Source organism: Monocercomonoides exilis, assembly GCF_001643675.1.
Source record: "Monocercomonoides exilis strain PA203 chromosome Unknown scaffold8-1962414, whole genome shotgun sequence".
Taxonomy (NCBI): Eukaryota; Preaxostyla; order Oxymonadida; family Polymastigidae; genus Monocercomonoides; species Monocercomonoides exilis.
Window position 1 is genome coordinate 1,942,448 of NW_027150553.1, and position 19,967 is coordinate 1,962,414.

The window sequence follows — 19,967 nt, forward strand, 5'->3', positions numbered from 1 at the left end:
ACAGTTACAAAACTAAAAATAATTCATATTTTTCAATCAGCACTTGACTGCTTTTTGATATCATATGTTTTCTCTCAAAAAATTTCGATTTGAAAATTTTCAAGAAACACTGAGCGATAAGACGAAAAAGTGAAAATAACAATATCAGATGTTTTTTTTTAAAAAAATTTGTTGTACCGATTTATTTATTCAACTAATAATTTTTGCACAATAAATTTTTCCACATTAATTGAATTGCTGAAGACAAACAAACAAGCCAATAAATAAAAAAAATAAATAAATAAAAATTCTAATTCTAATTCAAAGCATCGTCGATGTTTATGCATTTGCAATAATGTTCATGAAAGATGCTTCTGTAGGATAACACATGGGGCAAAATATACCCGCTAATGGTGTTTTCACTGAAAAAAATTTACTCTATGAAAGAATTTTTTTGTAAATAAAAATTCTCTTAAAATGTATTTAAGATATGAAAATCTATTTTTTTATTAATTTTTTGAAGCAACTGTTAGGTTATTCGAGAAAGGAGGCTTTAATGTACTATGCATAAAATTCTTGAAAATCCATGTTTTTCCTCACATATTTTTCATTTTCTTTGGGTTGAGGAAAAAAGTTGACTGATTTGTTCTTTATTCTCTTCTCAGCAAATTTCCCAAAAAAATAATGCAAGAAAATATTTTCCATTCATTTGCTTCTCCACCTTCTTTTTCTCCTTTGAATCCATCCCTTCTTCAAAAGTTCTTCAAATATTTATCATCTTCAAATGCATTTTTCCTTCATCTTTTATCATCTTTTTCTGGCATTCGGAACTGTCGCATTCCGCAAAACACCTCCCATTGCTTCTGGCAGCTGTGATTTTCTCTCACCAAAAGCTAATTCATCCCAATCGTTTTCAATTTCTTCCCTTTCCCTGCTATTATTATCTTCTTTTCCTCAACACTGATTGTCTTCTCTTCGCTCATATCCCTCCCACCCAGCAACGTGATTGTCGAGCTCAGCTGCGCCATGCTCGAACCCACTGCATGCCCCACTGTCTTGCAAGGTGCTGCCTCACTCATCCCACACAGATTATTTGTGTCATCTCCACTCACTCCAACATACCGATCCTTCATCCCGACGCTCAGCCACCACATCTTTTCTGTGTGCTGATACGTCCAACTGCCTGATAAATAATAACGGCACACTCTCGTATCATTGCTATTCGTTGTGTACGATTCATAAAACGGATTATTCGATGAGAAGAGATTGTATAGATCTTGGAAAAACAAATCATGACCATATGGAGTGGTATCAGTGCAACTGCAATCGTGGAAGAAGAAGAAATAGCAATAAATGTTGTTGCTTGGAGCTGTTTGTTGGTTTGGATCAAATCTCATTCCTCCGCCATGTGAATATGCCGAACACGAAATAAACTGGAGGCTCCTCATTTTGAATGCAGCTGGAACATTGTAACAGCACATCCCTCCGCCATTCGAATTTGTAATGGAGCACGAAGTGAAGAAACACTCAAACACACAAGCGCTCTCCCCTTTGCCATTTTCTGTTCCAATGCAGCCAGATCCAGAAACATTAAAAGAATCGAGACATAAACCTCCTCCATAAATTTTCGCTTTGCAACTCTTGAATTCGCAGCCGCTGATCCTGACACAAGAAGTTATATTATAAGCATACAATCCTCCTCCAGCCCAATTTTTTGCTGTACAAGCATTGAATGAGTTGTTCTCTATTTTGATAGAATTGATTGAAACACACAAAATTCCTCCGCCATCATAATGCGCATAACAATCATTGAACGAACAAAATTTCACAGAAAGTGTTCCAGATGCCTTGTTATACATGTAAATCGCTCCGCCATTTGAATCTCCATAAGAATAATCATAATTTGTCCCAGTTGTTTTTGAGCCATTCCATACACACCAAGTGAACGAATTCGTTAAATCTGTAGAAATTTGCTGTCTCACTGGTTTCGATGGATTCCCTTCACTCCCGCTGACTGCAACATTCTGAGACCGATAGCACCTGACAAATGAGGTGTTCGAGGCAGCCAAGGATGATGAGGGGCTGTTCAGTGAGGGAACAATGCCCCCATCATAAACATCCCACACCGATACAAACTCACACCCACTCATCAGAAATGATGTTTGGCTCAGCCCTTCAGCCAGATGTGATATTTTTGGTGGATTTGTGGAGATGTTGAAGAAGGTCAGCTGGGTGAGAGATACAAGGCGTGTCAGGGGAGGTGCCAGAAACGGGGCTGAAGACACACAAAAAGATGAGAAATTCGACTCACTCACCAATACACTCCCTCCTCCTTCGCTTTCTTCTTCTCTTCCTTCTTCTCTTCCTTCTCCACCTCTTCTTCCTCCTCCTCTCTCCCACTTCTCGGCTGCACCATCCCTCTCAATACAATTTTCATCAAAATCTCAAATTATTCTACAACCCTTTTCCTTCCTCTTTCTGCAGCATATGTTATGAATCTCATAAAAAATTATAACAGACCTTCGCTGTCAATGCCTTTTTATAATTAATGATCCCATAAAGCTCTTTCCCAAACTGATTCTGCTGATTGACCTTCACTTTCTGTATTTTGATGTAATTTCACTCCCTTGAAATTTTACGAAAACGCCAGCAAAAACAATTTTGTTCAAACAAAATAAAAAGAAAAAACAATAAATCATATAAAAAATAGTCAAATAATATAATTAATAAAAATGTCATACCCTTGTTTTCCTTTTCTCTCGCCCACTTTTCTCAAAGAATCATCCCATTCCTTGCCTCCTCATCCCTTCCATCATCTCCAACAAAAACAAAACATACTGCAATCTCCATCCATAAAGATAAATATTCTGGAATCTATCCCCATCTTCTTTTTAGAATTTTCTCCAAATTATCTGTGTTCTTTCTCACAAAAGCTAATCTCCTCTGTTTTTCACCAAAACCCCTTTCTCCTTTCATCTTTCTTCTTTGTAAGGCACAGTTTCTTTTCTTCTTCTCAATTACTTGTGCATATCTTCTGTCTTTTCATCATTTTCCCATTCTCTTTTTTCGCGTTCAACCAGATTTGTCCAGCACTCCTTCCAAAACCTTCAAAATTATCTTTCTTTCATTTCATTTCGCATTTCTCCTCCAGCTCACTCCTCTATGCGCCCCTTCATTTATTTCATCCAGACTTCTTTTATGCATTTTTAATCTCCTCTTTCCATGTTCCATGTTCATTCATTGCCATCGAGCATTCTTGTAAAAATACAAACATCATAAAAAATAAAATACGAAAACATATTTTTTAATAATAATGAACAAACCTATGCCAATTGATATGACCAATCTTCGTATACAACATTTCTTCTTCTTCTTCTTCTTCTTCTTCTGTGTGTATTTCTCTGTTCTGCTCATAACATCAGCCTTCTCTGTCTCTGCTCTCAGTCTCACGGCAAATGAAACCACTTCTCTTCTGTTCCCTCAAAATTGCCCATGTCCAATCCTCACTTTCGGTTCTATTCCACAAATTCCAACAACTCCAACCATTTTTATTTTCATAAGATGGCAAGTGAAAAAAAGAAAAAAGAAGACGAAGACGAGAAAAACGAAGAAGGAGACATAGACGAATAAATTGAAGAAGAAAATGAAATTATTTTATTCGGAGGAGCTGGTGATGATGATGATGATGATGCGAAGAAGGCAAAGAAGGCAAAGAAGATGATGAAAACTGTGAGGCTGAAAAATAAGAATAACAATAAATGAAAAAGTCTGTGAAGATGAAGAATACGATGAAGGAGATGCAAAAGACGATAAAGAAGATGCCGCTGAGTTTTCATATGAATGATATTTTCTTCTGTAAGAAGACATCCTCAAAATAGCAATCTCGTTCTCTGCTCCAGCTGCAAATCCTTCTATGATATAAGACTGAAGGCAAAGGCAAAATGACTTAAATCTATTTTGTCTGTTATCCACCACAAGCTGCTTGTTTTACGCCAAACTGTCTGTTTTTCTCGAATTTTCGACAAACAAGCAAAACAATCAAGTGCCATTCTACCCCTCTCCTCGGTCCATAAAAGCAATGTCTTCCCCTTCTTCTCCAAAGAAAGGCACCTTGTTCTGCTCCAATTGCCTCCAATGTCCTGTTTCAGTCACTTGTCCCAATCTTTCCAACAAACTTAAAAATGAAAATGTCTTCTTCCTCTTTTTAAAAAACGCTCCCTTTTCATTGAATTTGGTTATTCTTCCTTTTTAGCTTTGGCATTTTCCAATCCCGTTGATTTCTGCTCCATCAAAACTCATTTTTCATCGTATTTCTATCCATCGCGCATGTTGAGTCCAAAATAAGTCACATACATTTATGATAAAATATATTCAGGCTCTTATAATATATTTGTAAGATAGCATTTGTCTCGCTTCATTGCTGTTCTCCTCTGCATGGAATAAATCGTCCATTTTTTATAAATCGTCTGAATCACGACTTTGGAGAGGATACGGATGATAATATCTTCACAATCAACAGAAAAATAAAAAATACATACATTAAAAATTTCACATTCACATTGAAAATGTTGCATCCTCACACCATTCCATCAATCAAAATGAATAATTCCAGCTTCCCTCAAAATAAAATTGTTGCTGTCTCATCTGCCATATCTCTGGAAATAATTCACCCATCCCAGCTGGAATGTTTGACGTCTTGATTTCTCACTCTGTTGAACGGCTTTTTTATCATTAAACTTTGATCATTTGCCATAACAGATTAGAGAGTTTGATGAATGAAAGAGGATTCAATTTGATGTTTTTTGGTTGAAAGGGCAGAGGCTGGAAGAGAAATGGGGACAGGGGATTGTTTGTGGGGCAGCTCAACAACCTTGCCAATTCTTGTTATTTGTGTGCCAAATGAGCAGAAAAGAAATTGATTTCTAACTTTATGGCCGCTGTCTGGTGCTCATGATGAGCATGAGATAATAAGAGGGAGAAATTATCGACAATGCATTGATTCATCATTCAGCACCTGGATTGCAACATATCCTGCCAATCCCCTTGAATAAATGGAATTTCTTTGAAAAGTGAAGGAAAAGGAAAAGCAATGTTAAATCTTGTTTCGGTCATGTCACAACATTGTTGCACTTTTGAACATGTGTTTTATTCTTCACCTGTTGAGCAACATCTGGTGTCATCTTTCAATTTTATTGTGAAATCCAACACAGATACAAATGGATAATTTTCGTTTATCAAAATTATCTCTTTCACTTGTGCATCATCTTCGCTTTCCATGTTTTCAAACGTTTTTTTCTTCTTCTTCGTATTCGCCAATACTCGATCTGGGAAATTGGATCAACATCCCTCAACATCCCAAAGAGACAAAACAAGATGATTCTCTTGTGTTTGAAAGGCATTTGTCTTCACCTGATATCTCTCTTTTTCTGCCATTCTATCATCATCTTCTTCTTCTGTTTCTATTTGTTATCTTCATCAACATTGTTGGGAAGAGCCCATCTGATCCCAAGAAAATATATCAATGAGAATGAGCAGGATTGTTTTTTATCATTCCTTTTTGTTAATGAAAGGAAATATCACAAAGCTCTTGGTTTTTGAATTGGAGTCATCAAGGCCAATCACGTGAGCACTTTGGCGATCATCAGGGTTGTGAGTCCATGGAAAGGTATGGAAAGAAGAGAGAATGCAAAAGGCGAGAAATGAGAAGAGGAATTATTAAGAATCTGTTTGTGAATGAAGCCTTGCATGAAGCAGAAGGAAAGACAGCAAGATGGATTTTTTTTGAGAGGGATTGTCAAAGAAGTTCTTTGAACTGAACAAGGATCGAATTGACAGTTGGTGTGCCTGAGTGGATTTTGAGCAGGATACACATTCTTTAGCCTTCTCATAAGTCTTAATGCAATTATGTTCCATTTGGAATGAGAGATTGTTTTGAATATATTTGAGGATATGGTGAAACACTTTTTCTGATAGAAATGGTGGAGCTGATTCATGCAGTTTATTTTCTTTTGCAATCAGACATCTGGGAAAATGGGAAGGATGCATTTGTGGAGAATGGAGCAGTTAGTGATTTTTGAGGGTGATGGAGGAAGATATGTCCTATCCAGAACGAGTCGGGAGAAGGGAGCAGAGGGAAATGAAGGTGAAAGAGCAAGGAGGAATGGCAGATGAAACTCAGTTTGTGAGGGGAAGAGAAAGAAGGGTAAATTGCTTAATAAATCCTTTTTTTTATATGAGTTATTGCCAGTCTTGTGGTGTGGCTGCACATCAACGATCACTTTGGAAAATGTGTGTGGAGAAGGTTGTATTTCCTTTGGCATTCCTCTAACCATTTGTGTTTTTGGGGGAAATGTGCCTGTGAATGAGCAAAAGGAGGGGGAATGGATGTTGTTGGGAGTGATTGAGATGTGTCTGTTTTGCAAAAAGGATGAGGATGAGGAAGGTGATGGAAGGGGAAGTTGGCAGTCTGCTTGGAGGGGTCTTTGGAAGGGAGTTGGAAAGAAGAAAAGCAGAGGGGCAGGGGATTGGGATGGAAAGGAAAGTTGGGTGAAGAAGACGAAAGGTGAGGAGAGGATGGTGTGGCTGGGCAAATGAAATGGGGTGAGGAGTGCTTGTGGGTGTGATGATTCCACGCTCAGCAAGGTTGTTGGGAATGTTGATGGTTGTGACGGATGCTGTGTGTTTTGGAGCAGAAAGGATGAGGAAAGCAGACAGAAGAAACGAGAGAGGATGGTGAGTGGCAGGCAGTTGTTGGAGGGGGGTGAGGATGAAGCGGAGGAAAGGATGCTGGATGGGCATATGGCTGATGGAGCAGATGTGTTTGTTGAGAGGGGTTGAGGGGCAGTTGTATTTTTGGAAAGGAGAGGAAAGAAGAGGGAGATGGAGAACATATGGAGGGTGAAGGGTTTATTGAAACAAGAGAAGGAAGATGAAGGAAAGGGAGGCATTTGAATTGTGATAAGCATGAAGGGAATGGGAAATATCCTTGAAAATTCACAAAAAAATAAAAAATATCTTGTAATTTTTCAGAGAAATTTCAAGTACATTATTCTCTGTTTTGTTCTCATTCACATTGTTGGTTTCTTTTTCGCTCAGTTCCACTCAAAACTTATTTTTTTATCTGTCCGTTTGTGTGGCATTCCCCTGTGTGATTCTTGCAAATAATACAAGGGAATGAACACACGTTATTGTCTTTGGAAAGGAGCCAGGGCAAATGAATTCTTTTGTGAAGGCTGAGAAAATGGATTTGGAGGAGTCTGGACACACAGAAACCAGGGGAAATGGTACTTTTCTTCTTTATAAATATTATTAAAAATATATTGACAATTACAAAAAAAATATTTTATTCAAATAGACTGAGGAATTGGTTTATGCAATCAGATCAAATGAAAACAGAAAAATGCGGAAAGCGTGTTGAGAGAAGTTTTGCAGCCTGGAACAGACATGGTACATGGCACCATCTGAGGAGTGTGGCTCGATCCTTGAGGTGGTACGGGTGCTGAGCCTCTGGGGTGCCTGGGAAATGGGGCAGCGATTTATTGGCCAGATGTCTGTGTCTGGGCATGGAACATGTTTATGATGCCTCTTTCTATGTGCTGTGATGGAAATGTGTTGTGAATTGGCCGTATGAGTGGGCTTGTGGGGCAGCTTGGTGTCGGTGGGTGTCATTGTTTCCTTTCAGAATGTTATCTAATCAGCCATACTGGTGGAGGTGTGCCATTTTATTTGCCTCACGAGGGAGCCGTTGACGTGTTGCACCTTTTTTATATCTATTTTTCCGTATTTTATTTCTCAGCAGGGAGCAGCTGGGGATGTTTTGCAACAGAAGAATTTTTCGATGATCGGGGTTCCTGTGTGGGCCAAAACAGCGGAGAAGGGGATGGGAGCAAAAGAAACAGCGATTGGGAGGGGTGCAGCGTGGAGACGAGGGGATGCAGCAGAATTTTGTTTTTTCATCTCAACGGCAGTTATTGGCTGTTGTGGCAGCGCCAGCGCAAATACGGATGATTTTATTGGATGCTCTCCTTCAGACCTGGGATTTGCCGTTATTTCAGCCAGCAAAAATATTTCGACTCCAACTGCCCACCCGTCACACTGAACAGCATCGTTGAAATTGAAGAAAGAGAATTCGTCCCAATCACACTCACTGTCTTCCCTTTCCCAACAACAGAAATCTTCTTTTCCCCAACATTGATCGTCGCCCCTTCGCTCACATGCTTCCCATCCAGCAACGTGATTGTCGAGCTCAGCTGCGCCATGCTCGAACCCACTGCATGCCCCACTGTCTTGCAAGGTGCTGCCTCACTCATCCCACACAGATTATTTGTGTCATCCCCACTCACTCCAACATACCGATCCTTCATCCCTTCCTTCAGCCATTCCTTCTTTTGTGTTTCCTGATACACCCAATTGTTTCCGTTATAATATTGGAAGTACACTCTCGTATCATTGCTGTTCGTTGTATACGATTCGTAGAACGGGTTGTTCGAAGAAAAGTGATTGTAATTGTCTTGAAAAAACACATCGTGGCCATATGGAGTGGAAATACTGCAACTGCAATCGTGGAAGAAGAAGAAATAGCAATAAAGGTTGTTGCCGGGAGCTGTTGATTGATATGGATAAAAATACAATCCTCCACCATATGATAATGCACTGCACGAAATAAACTGGAGGCTCCTCATTTTGAATGCAGACGGAACACCATAACAATATATCCCTCCGCCGCCAGTGCTCGAGAGTGTACATGAAGTGAATGAGCACTCAAACACACAAGCACTCTCCCCTTTGTCGTTTTCTGTTCCAATACAGGAAGATCCAGAAACATTAAAAGTTTGAAGATAAAGGCCTCCTCCATAATTTTTCGATGTGCATTTCTGGAACTCGCAGCCACTGATCCTGACACACGAAGAAATCGAATAAATGTCAATTCCTCCGCCTTCATAGTTCTGAGCTGTGCAAGCGTTGAACGAAGTATTCTCGACCGTAATGGAACATATTTCATATGCTGTTATTGCTCCTCCGCCATAATACGCGTAGCAGTTGTTGAACGAGCAATGCTTTACAGAAAGTGTTCCTGATGACAGACCGTATATATTGATTGCTCCTCCATTTGAAGCGCTATCTTCATAATCTTCATTTTCTCCAGTTGTTTTTGACCCATTCCACACACACCAAGTGAACGAATTCGCCCCATCATCTGTAATCTTCTGTCTCGCTGGTTTCGATAAATTCCCCTCACTCCCTCCTATTGCAACATTCTGAGTGCGATAGCATCTGACAAATGAGGTGTTCGAGGCAGCCAATGACGATGAAGAGCTGTTAAGCAAAGGCAGAAGGTTTTATAAAGGGAATCGATTAAAGATGAAGAATCCAATAGTTTGGCTAAGATATTAGAAAAGACCAAATGAGAGCGCGATGCAAAGGATATGACGGGCAACGGAAGAACGGCGCTGAAGAAATGCAAAAAGAAGAGAAATGCGACTCGCCCTCCCGAAAGCACTGCCTCCTTCTTCTCTTTTTATTTTTATCATTGTTGTTGAATGGATTGTTATATTTATCACGATTTTATTGTTAAAATAATAAGACGGTTGATTCAATTGAAAGGCATTGTCAGTACTTGTCAAATAATTTTTTTTTTAATTCAAAGAGAAATTGAGAGATTCTAAATTGAGGGATTTATAAGCTAAATGCCAATGGCCAAGATGCATTCATTCTTTTCTTTGAATGCATGTTTGGAATCAAAATTTATTGTTTTCCTTTTATTTTATTCATTAATGATGAAGGTGAATGAAATGATGGAGATATCTTCAATAGGTGAAAATTCTTTTTTGTTCATTTTTGTTTTGTTTTTATCCAAATATTTGAAATATGTATTGATTGAATATTTGCAGCAAATCGAAATGAATAATTCTTTTAATTCGTTTCATTTTCACTTAATATTTTTTTAAAAAAAAATACATTCGTAAATCGGATATTATTATTATTATTTTAATATTCAATATTTCCATAAAAAGGAAATAACTATGCACAAATTTGTTTTTTGTTATTTATTTATTTTCGAAAAAGATAGTTATTTAAATAGCAACAGAACGTTTGTAACGCTTGGCCAGAATATCGATTCTTCGAACAAATCTTTTTTTTTTTTTTTTTCCTTTTTTATAAATATTCAAACACTCTTAATTTCACAGATCAGCCTTTTCACCGTTTATTATTCAGAAGAAATACAAATGAAATATTTTTATTAAAAAATGTTCTTTAGGTATTCGGTTTATCGAATGAATGTTTCAAACAAAATAGGATTCGATATTCAATTTCTTTTCTCTTGAAGTGGAAGATGATTTGAAATTTGATTTTCTTGAAAATTGACAAAAGTTTTTTTTCAACAAAATCTCTTGACCCTTCACAAAATAAAACTGTCATTGTTCATGTTGATGATATATTTATTCAGAATTGATTTTTCACCTCTTGTCTTATTTGTTTGTTTGTTTGTTCAGTAATTTGATTATCAAAATCCAGTCTCTTTCAAAATATTATTGATCATTTGTTGTTGTCATTTACTGATTTGAGATTTGGGTGATTCCTTTGTGGCATCACACTTTTTCTATCATAAGAATTCGTTTCGATAAATCAATTTGATGATCATGAAGATGAAACAAAACAGAACTATTAATGAGTTTCTATTTGTTTTCAGATTGTTGTCTTTCAGTTATTTTCAATGATTCAATAATTGATCATTTCCATCCACCGAACAATTCATTGCAATCTGTTAGACCCAATGATAGAATGTTGGTTATTATTGGAGAACAGAATTTTCATTTTTGATTTCAAAAACACTCACCCATTTTCAAGAGTTAATCTCAAAGTCCAATTTCATTTTGACATTTGTTTTGAAATTTGATGAGAATCATCAACTATTTTGTATTCTTGTTTGCACCATGTTTCAACAGTATTTTTTTTCCTTTATGAATGAATTGAAACATGTTTTTCAAAAATATGTTATTCTTTCAAATGTTTTCCTGTGTGATCCTTTGATATTATCTAGAAATTATCTGAGTCGAGTGATAATTTTTCAGTCAATTTTTCGAGCTTTATTTGTTTATTATCACTCTGATATAATGATACGCTTTTTGATAAACTTATATTTGCACTGGAAAAAAATTAAATGAAAGTGTAGTTTGAAAATTATGTTGATCTTTATCTCAATTCAGTTTTTTTAAGATATCAATATTCTAATAAATAATAACAAAAATAATCACTCGACTCAGATAATTTCTAGATAATATCAAAGGATCACACAGGAAAACATTTGAAAGAATAACATATTTTTGAAAAACATGTTTCAATTCATTCATAAAGGAAAAAAAATACTGTTGAAACATGGTGCAAACAAGAATACAAAATAGTTGATGATTCTCATCAAATTTCAAAACAAATGTCAAAATGAAATTGGACTTTGAGATTAACTCTTGAAAATGGGTGAGTGTTTTTGAAATCAAAAATGAAAATTCTGTTCTCCAATAATAACCAACATTCTATCATTGGGTCTAACAGATTGCAATGAATTGTTCGGTGGATGGAAATGATCAATTATTGAATCATTGAAAATAACTGAAAGACAACAATCTGAAAACAAATAGAAACTCATTAATAGTTCTGTTTTGTTTCATCTTCATGATCATCAAATTGATTTATCGAAACGAATTCTTATGATAGAAAAAGTGTGATGCCACAAAGGAATCACCCAAATCTCAAATCAGTAAATGACAACAACAAATGATCAATAATATTTTGAAAGAGACTGGATTTTGATAATCAAATTACTGAACAAACAAACAAACAAATAAGACAAGAGGTGAAAAATCAATTCTGAATAAATATATCATCAACATGAACAATGACAGTTTTATTTTGTGAAGGGTCAAGAGATTTTGTTGAAAAAAAACTTTTGTCAATTTTCAAGAAAATCAAATTTCAAATCATCTTCCACTTCAAGAGAAAAGAAATTGAATATCGAATCCTATTTTGTTTGAAACATTCATTCGATAAACCGAATACCTAAAGAACATTTTTTAATAAAAATATTTCATTTGTATTTCTTCTGAATAATAAACGGTGAAAAGGCTGATCTGTGAAATTAAGAGTGTTTGAATATTTATAAAAAAGGAAAAAAAAAAAAAAAAAGATTTGTTCGAAGAATCGATATTCTGGCCAAGCGTTACAAACGTTCTGTTGCTATTTAAATAACTATCTTTTTCGAAAATAAATAAATAACAAAAACAAATTTGTGCATAGTTATTTCCTTTTATGGAAATATTGAATATTAAAATAATAATAATAATATCCGATTTACGAATGTATTTTTTTTAAAAAAATATTAAGTGAAAATGAAACGAATTAAAAGAATTATTCATTTCGATTTGCTGCAAATATTCAATCAATACATATTTCAAATATTTGGATAAAAACAAAACAAAAATGAACAAAAAAGAATTTTCACCTATTGAAGATATCTCCATCATTTCATTCACCTTCATCATTAATGAATAAAATAAAAGGAAAACAATAAATTTTGATTCCAAACATGCATTCAAAGAAAAGAATGAATGCATCTTGGCCATTGGCATTTAGCTTATAAATCCCTCAATTTAGAATCTCTCAATTTCTCTTTGAATTAAAAAAAAAATTATTTGACAAGTACTGACAATGCCTTTCAATTGAATCAACCGTCTTATTATTTTAACAATAAAATCGTGATAAATATAACAATCCATTCAACAACAATGATAAAAATAAAAAAGAGAAGAAGGAGGCAGTGCTTTCGGGAGGGCGAGTCGCATTTCTCTTCTTTTTGCATTTCTTCAGCGCCGTTCTTCCGTTGCCCGTCATATCCTTTGCATCGCGCTCTCATTTGGTCTTTTCTAATATCTTAGCCAAACTATTGGATTCTTCATCTTTAATCGATTCCCTTTATAAAACCTTCTGCCTTTGCTTAACAGCTCTTCATCGTCATTGGCTGCCTCGAACACCTCATTTGTCAGATGCTATCGCACTCAGAATGTTGCAATAGGAGGGAGTGAGGGGAATTTATCGAAACCAGCGAGACAGAAGATTACAGATGATGGGGCGAATTCGTTCACTTGGTGTGTGTGGAATGGGTCAAAAACAACTGGAGAAAATGAAGATTATGAAGATAGCGCTTCAAATGGAGGAGCAATCAATATATACGGTCTGTCATCAGGAACACTTTCTGTAAAGCATTGCTCGTTCAACAACTGCTACGCGTATTATGGCGGAGGAGCAATAACAGCATATGAAATATGTTCCATTACGGTCGAGAATACTTCGTTCAACGCTTGCACAGCTCAGAACTATGAAGGCGGAGGAATTGACATTTATTCGATTTCTTCGTGTGTCAGGATCAGTGGCTGCGAGTTCCAGAAATGCACATCGAAAAATTATGGAGGAGGCCTTTATCTTCAAACTTTTAATGTTTCTGGATCTTCCTGTATTGGAACAGAAAACGACAAAGGGGAGAGTGCTTGTGTGTTTGAGTGCTCATTCACTTCATGTACACTCTCGAGCACTGGCGGCGGAGGGATATATTGTTATGGTGTTCCGTCTGCATTCAAAATGAGGAGCCTCCAGTTTATTTCGTGCAGTGCATTATCATATGGTGGAGGATTGTATTTTTATCCATATCAATCAACAGCTCCCGGCAACAACCTTTATTGCTATTTCTTCTTCTTCCACGATTGCAGTTGCAGTAATTCCACTCCATATGGCCACGATGTGTTTTTTCAAGACAATTACAATCACTTTTCTTCGAACAACCCGTTCTACGAATCGTACACAACGAACAGCAATGATACGAGAGTGTGCCGTTATTATAAATCTGGAAGTTGGTATTATCAGCATACAGAAAAGATGTGGTGGCTGAGCGTCGGGATGAAGGATCGGTATGTTGGAGTGAGTGGAGATGACACAAATAATCTGTGTGGGATGAGTGAGGCAGCACCTTGCAAGACAGTGGGGCATGCAGTGGGTTCGAGCATGGCGCAGCTGAGCTCGACAATCACGTTGCTGGATGGGAAGCATGTGAGCGAAGGGGCGACGATCAATGTTGGGGAAAAGAAGATTTCTGTTGTTGGGAAAGGGAAGACAGTGAGTGTGATTGGGACGAATTCTCTTTCTTCAATTTCAACGATGCTGTTCAGTGTGACGGGTGGGCAGTTGGAGTCGAAATATTTTTGCTGGCTGAAATAACGGCAAATCCCAGGTCTGAAGGAGAGCATCCAATAAAATCATCCGTATTTGCGCTGGCGCTGCCACAACAGCCAATAACTGCCGTTGAGATGAAAAAACAAAATTCTGCTGCATCCCCTCGTCTCCACGCTGCACCCCTCCCAATCGCTGTTTCTTTTGCTCCCATCCCCTTCTCCGCTGTTTTGGCCCACACAGGAACCCCGATCATCGAAAAATTCTTCTGTTGCAAAACATCCCCAGCTGCTCCCTGCTGAGAAATAAAATACGGAAAAATAGATATAAAAAAGGTGCAACACGTCAACGGCTCCCTCGTGAGGCAAATAAAATGGCACACCTCCACCAGTATGGCTGATTAGATAACATTCTGAAAGGAAACAATGACACCCACCGACACCAAGCTGCCCCACAAGCCCACTCATACGGCCAATTCACAACACATTTCCATCACAGCACATAGAAAGAGGCATCATAAACATGTTCCATGCCCAGACACAGACATCTGGCCAATAAATCGCTGCCCCATTTCCCAGGCACCCCAGAGGCTCAGCACCCGTACCACCTCAAGGATCGAGCCACACTCCTCAGATGGTGCCATGTACCATGTCTGTTCCAGGCTGCAAAACTTCTCTCAACACGCTTTCCGCATTTTTCTGTTTTCATTTGATCTGATTGCATAAACCAATTCCTCAGTCTATTTGAATAAAATATTTTTTTTGTAATTGTCAATATATTTTTAATAATATTTATAAAGAAGAAAAGTACCATTTCCCTGGTTTCTGTGTGTCCAGACTCCTCCAAATCCATTTTCTCAGCCTTCACAAAAGAATTCATTTGCCCTGGCTCCTTTCCAAAGACAATAACGTGTGTTCATTCCCTTGTATTATTTGCAAGAATCACACAGGGGAATGCCACACAAACGGACAGATAAAAAAATAAGTTTTGAGTGGAACTGAGCGAAAAAGAAACCAACAATGTGAATGAGAACAAAACAGAGAATAATGTACTTGAAATTTCTCTGAAAAATTACAAGATATTTTTTATTTTTTTGTGAATTTTCAAGGATATTTCCCATTCCCTTCATGCTTATCACAATTCAAATGCCTCCCTTTCCTTCATCTTCCTTCTCTTGTTTCAATAAACCCTTCACCCTCCATATGTTCTCCATCTCCCTCTTCTTTCCTCTCCTTTCCAAAAATACAACTGCCCCTCAACCCCTCTCAACAAACACATCTGCTCCATCAGCCATATGCCCATCCAGCATCCTTTCCTCCGCTTCATCCTCACCCCCTCCAACAACTGCCTGCCACTCACCATCCTCTCTCGTTTCTTCTGTCTGCTTTCCTCATCCTTTCTGCTCCAAAACACACAGCATCCGTCACAACCATCAACATTCCCAACAACCTTGCTGAGCGTGGAATCATCACACCCACAAGCACTCCTCACCCCATTTCATTTGCCCAGCCACACCATCCTCTCCTCACCTTTCGTCTTCTTCACCCAACTTTCCTTTCCATCCCAATCCCCTGCCCCTCTGCTTTTCTTCTTTCCAACTCCCTTCCAAAGACCCCTCCAAGCAGACTGCCAACTTCCCCTTCCATCACCTTCCTCATCCTCATCCTTTTTGCAAAACAGACACATCTCAATCACTCCCAACAACATCCATTCCCCCTCCTTTTGCTCATTCACAGGCACATTTCCCCCAAAAACACAAATGGTTAGAGGAATGCCAAAGGAAATACAACCTTCTCCACACACATTTTCCAAAGTGATCGTTGATGTGCAGCCACACCACAAGACTGGCAATAACTCATATAAAAAAAAGGATTTATTAAGCAATTTACCCTTCTTTCTCTTCCCCTCACAAACTGAGTTTCATCTGCCATTCCTCCTTGCTCTTTCACCTTCATTTCCCTCTGCTCCCTTCTCCCGACTCGTTCTGGATAGGACATATCTTCCTCCATCACCCTCAAAAATCACTAACTGCTCCATTCTCCACAAATGCATCCTTCCCATTTTCCCAGATGTCTGATTGCAAAAGAAAATAAACTGCATGAATCAGCTCCACCATTTCTATCAGAAAAAGTGTTTCACCATATCCTCAAATATATTCAAAACAATCTCTCATTCCAAATGGAACATAATTGCATTAAGACTTATGAGAAGGCTAAAGAATGTGTATCCTGCTCAAAATCCACTCAGGCACACCAACTGTCAATTCGATCCTTGTTCAGTTCAAAGAACTTCTTTGACAATCCCTCTCAAAAAAAAATCCATCCTGTCTTTCCTTCTGCTTCATGCAAGGCTTCATTCACAAACAGATTCTTAATAATTCCTCTTCTCATTTCTCGCCTTTTGCATTCTCTCTTCTTTCCATACCTTTCCATGGACTCACAACCCTGATGATCGCCAAAGTGCTCACGTGATTGGCCTTGATGACTCCAATTCAAAAACCAAGAGCTTTGTGATATTTCCTTTCATTAACAAAAAGGAATGATAAAAAACAATCCTGCTCATTCTCATTGATATATTTTCTTGGGATCAGATGGGCTCTTCCCAACAATGTTGATGAAGATAACAAATAGAAACAGAAGAAGAAGATGATGATAGAATGGCAGAAAAAGAGAGATATCAGGTGAAGACAAATGCCTTTCAAACACAAGAGAATCATCTTGTTTTGTCTCTTTGGGATGTTGAGGGATGTTGATCCAATTTCCCAGATCGAGTATTGGCGAATACGAAGAAGAAGAAAAAAACGTTTGAAAACATGGAAAGCGAAGATGATGCACAAGTGAAAGAGATAATTTTGATAAACGAAAATTATCCATTTGTATCTGTGTTGGATTTCACAATAAAATTGAAAGATGACACCAGATGTTGCTCAACAGGTGAAGAATAAAACACATGTTCAAAAGTGCAACAATGTTGTGACATGACCGAAACAAGATTTAACATTGCTTTTCCTTTTCCTTCACTTTTCAAAGAAATTCCATTTATTCAAGGGGATTGGCAGGATATGTTGCAATCCAGGTGCTGAATGATGAATCAATGCATTGTCGATAATTTCTCCCTCTTATTATCTCATGCTCATCATGAGCACCAGACAGCGGCCATAAAGTTAGAAATCAATTTCTTTTCTGCTCATTTGGCACACAAATAACAAGAATTGGCAAGGTTGTTGAGCTGCCCCACAAACAATCCCCTGTCCCCATTTCTCTTCCAGCCTCTGCCCTTTCAACCAAAAACATCAAATTGAATCCTCTTTCATTCATCAAACTCTCTAATCTGTTATGGCAAATGATCAAAGTTTAATGATAAAAAGCCGTTCAACAGAGTGAGAAATCAAGACGTCAAACATTCCAGCTGGGATGGGTGAATTATTTCCAGAGATATGGCAGATGAGACAGCAACAATTTTATTTTGAGGGAAGCTGGAATTATTCATTTTGATTGATGGAATGGTGTGAGGATGCAACATTTTCAATGTGAATGTGAAATTTTTAATGTATGTATTTTTATTTTTCTGTTGATTGTGAAGATATTATCATCTGTATCCTCTCCAAAGTCGTGATTCAGACGATTTATAAAAATGGACAATTTATTCCATGCAGAGGAGAACAGCAATGAAGCGAGACAAATGCTATCTTACAAATATATTATAAGAGCCTGAATATATTTTATCATAAATGTATGTGACTTATTTTGGACTCAACATGCGCGATGGATAGAAATACGATGAAAATGAGTTTTGATGGAGCAGAAATCAACGGGATTGGAAAATGCCAAAGCTAAAAAGGAAGAATAACCAAATTCAATGAAAAGGGAGCGTTTTTTAAAAAGAGGAAGAAGACATTTTCATTTTTAAGTTTGTTGGAAAGATTGGGACAAGTGACTGAAACAGGACATTGGAGGCAATTGGAGCAGAACAAGGTGCCTTTCTTTGGAGAAGAAGGGGAAGACATTGCTTTTATGGACCGAGGAGAGGGGTAGAATGGCACTTGATTGTTTTGCTTGTTTGTCGAAAATTCGAGAAAAACAGACAGTTTGGCGTAAAACAAGCAGCTTGTGGTGGATAACAGACAAAATAGATTTAAGTCATTTTGCCTTTGCCTTCAGTCTTATATCATAGAAGGATTTGCAGCTGGAGCAGAGAACGAGATTGCTATTTTGAGGATGTCTTCTTACAGAAGAAAATATCATTCATATGAAAACTCAGCGGCATCTTCTTTATCGTCTTTTGCATCTCCTTCATCGTATTCTTCATCTTCACAGACTTTTTCATTTATTGTTATTCTTATTTTTCAGCCTCACAGTTTTCATCATCTTCTTTGCCTTCTTTGCCTTCTTCGCATCATCATCATCATCATCACCAGCTCCTCCGAATAAAATAATTTCATTTTCTTCTTCAATTTATTCGTCTATGTCTCCTTCTTCGTTTTTCTCGTCTTCGTCTTCTTTTTCTTTTTTTCACTTGCCATCTTATGAAAATAAAAATGGTTGGAGTTGTTGGAATTTGTGGAATAGAACCGAAAGTGAGGATTGGACATGGGCAATTTTGAGGGAACAGAAGAGAAGTGGTTTCATTTGCCGTGAGACTGAGAGCAGAGACAGAGAAGGCTGATGTTATGAGCAGAACAGAGAAATACACACAGAAGAAGAAGAAGAAGAAGAAGAAGAAATGTTGTATACGAAGATTGGTCATATCAATTGGCATAGGTTTGTTCATTATTATTAAAAATATGTTTTCGTATTTTATTTTTTATGATGTTTGTATTTTTACAAGAATGCTCGATGGCAATGAATGAACATGGAACATGGAAAGAGGAGATTAAAAATGCATAAAAGAAGTCTGGATGAAATAAATGAAGGGGCGCATAGAGGAGTGAGCTGGAGGAGAAATGCGAAATGAAATGAAAGAAAGATAATTTTGAAGGTTTTGGAAGGAGTGCTGGACAAATCTGGTTGAACGCGAAAAAGAGAATGGGAAAATGATGAAAAGACAGAAGATATGCACAAGTAATTGAGAAGAAGAAAAGAAACTGTGCCTTACAAAGAAGAAAGATGAAAGGAGAAAGGGGTTTTGGTGAAAAACAGAGGAGATTAGCTTTGTGAGAAAGAACACAGATAATTTGGAGAAAATTCTAAAAGAAGATGGGGATAGATTCCAGAATATTTATCTTTATGGATGGAGATTGCAGTATGTTTTGTTTTTGTTGGAGATGATGGAAGGGATGAGGAGGAATGGGATGATTCTTTGAGAAAAGTGGGCGAGAGAAAACAAGGGTATGACATTTTTATTAATTATATTATTTGACTATTTTTTATATGATTTATTGTTTTTTCTTTTTATTTTGTTTGAACAAAATTGTTTTTGCTGGCGTTTTCGTAAAATTTCAAGGAGTGAAATTACATCAAAATACAGAAAGTGAAGGTCAATCAGCAGAATCAGTTTGGGAAAGAGCTTTATGGGATCATTAATTATAAAAGGCATTGACAGCGAAGGTCTGTTATAATTTTTTATGAGATTCATAACATATGCTGCAGAAAGAGGAAGGAAAAGGGTTGTAGAATAATTTGAGATTTTGATGAAAATTGTATTGAGAGGGATGGTGCAGCCGAGAAGTGGGAGAGAGGAGGAGGAAGAAGAGGTGGAGAAGGAAGAGAAGAAGGAAGAGCGAAGGAGGAGGGAGTGTATTGGTGAGTGAGTCGAATTTCTCATCTTTTGTGTTT

The 19,967-nt window shown here is 37.3% G+C and overlaps 4 protein-coding genes across 4 annotated transcripts; 2 read left to right on the forward strand and 2 right to left on the reverse strand.

Annotated features, from left to right (window-relative positions):
• Nucleotides 1–872: 872 nt before the first annotated feature.
• On the reverse strand, nt 873–2,129 carry MONOS_15600 (uncharacterized protein; the record flags this gene model as incomplete). The annotated part of the gene is made up of 1 exon (XM_067868487.1): nt 873–2,129. The coding sequence occupies one exon, from the start codon at nt 2,127–2,129 to the stop codon at nt 873–875; it is 1,257 nt and encodes a 418-aa protein (XP_067733188.1).
• A 3,932-nt stretch (nt 2,130–6,061) lies between these two features.
• On the forward strand, nt 6,062–6,573 carry MONOS_17171 (uncharacterized protein; the record flags this gene model as incomplete). Its single annotated transcript, XM_067870066.1, has 3 exons — nt 6,062–6,156; nt 6,227–6,269; nt 6,346–6,573. 3 exons carry the CDS (start codon nt 6,062–6,064, stop codon nt 6,571–6,573), a joined length of 366 nt encoding a protein of 121 aa, XP_067733189.1.
• Nucleotides 6,574–7,429: 856 nt separating this feature from the next.
• Nucleotides 7,430–8,077, forward strand: MONOS_13733 (uncharacterized protein; the record flags this gene model as incomplete). Its single annotated transcript, XM_067866463.1, has 3 exons — nt 7,430–7,550; nt 7,677–7,690; nt 7,775–8,077. 3 exons carry the CDS (start codon nt 7,430–7,432, stop codon nt 8,075–8,077), a joined length of 438 nt encoding a protein of 145 aa, XP_067733190.1.
• A 7,613-nt stretch (nt 8,078–15,690) lies between these two features.
• Nucleotides 15,691–16,202, reverse strand: MONOS_17172 (uncharacterized protein; the record flags this gene model as incomplete). Its single annotated transcript, XM_067870067.1, has 3 exons — nt 15,691–15,918; nt 15,995–16,037; nt 16,108–16,202. The coding sequence occupies 3 exons, from the start codon at nt 16,200–16,202 to the stop codon at nt 15,691–15,693; spliced, it is 366 nt and encodes a 121-aa protein (XP_067733191.1).
• Between the last annotated feature and the right edge of the window lie 3,765 nt (nt 16,203–19,967).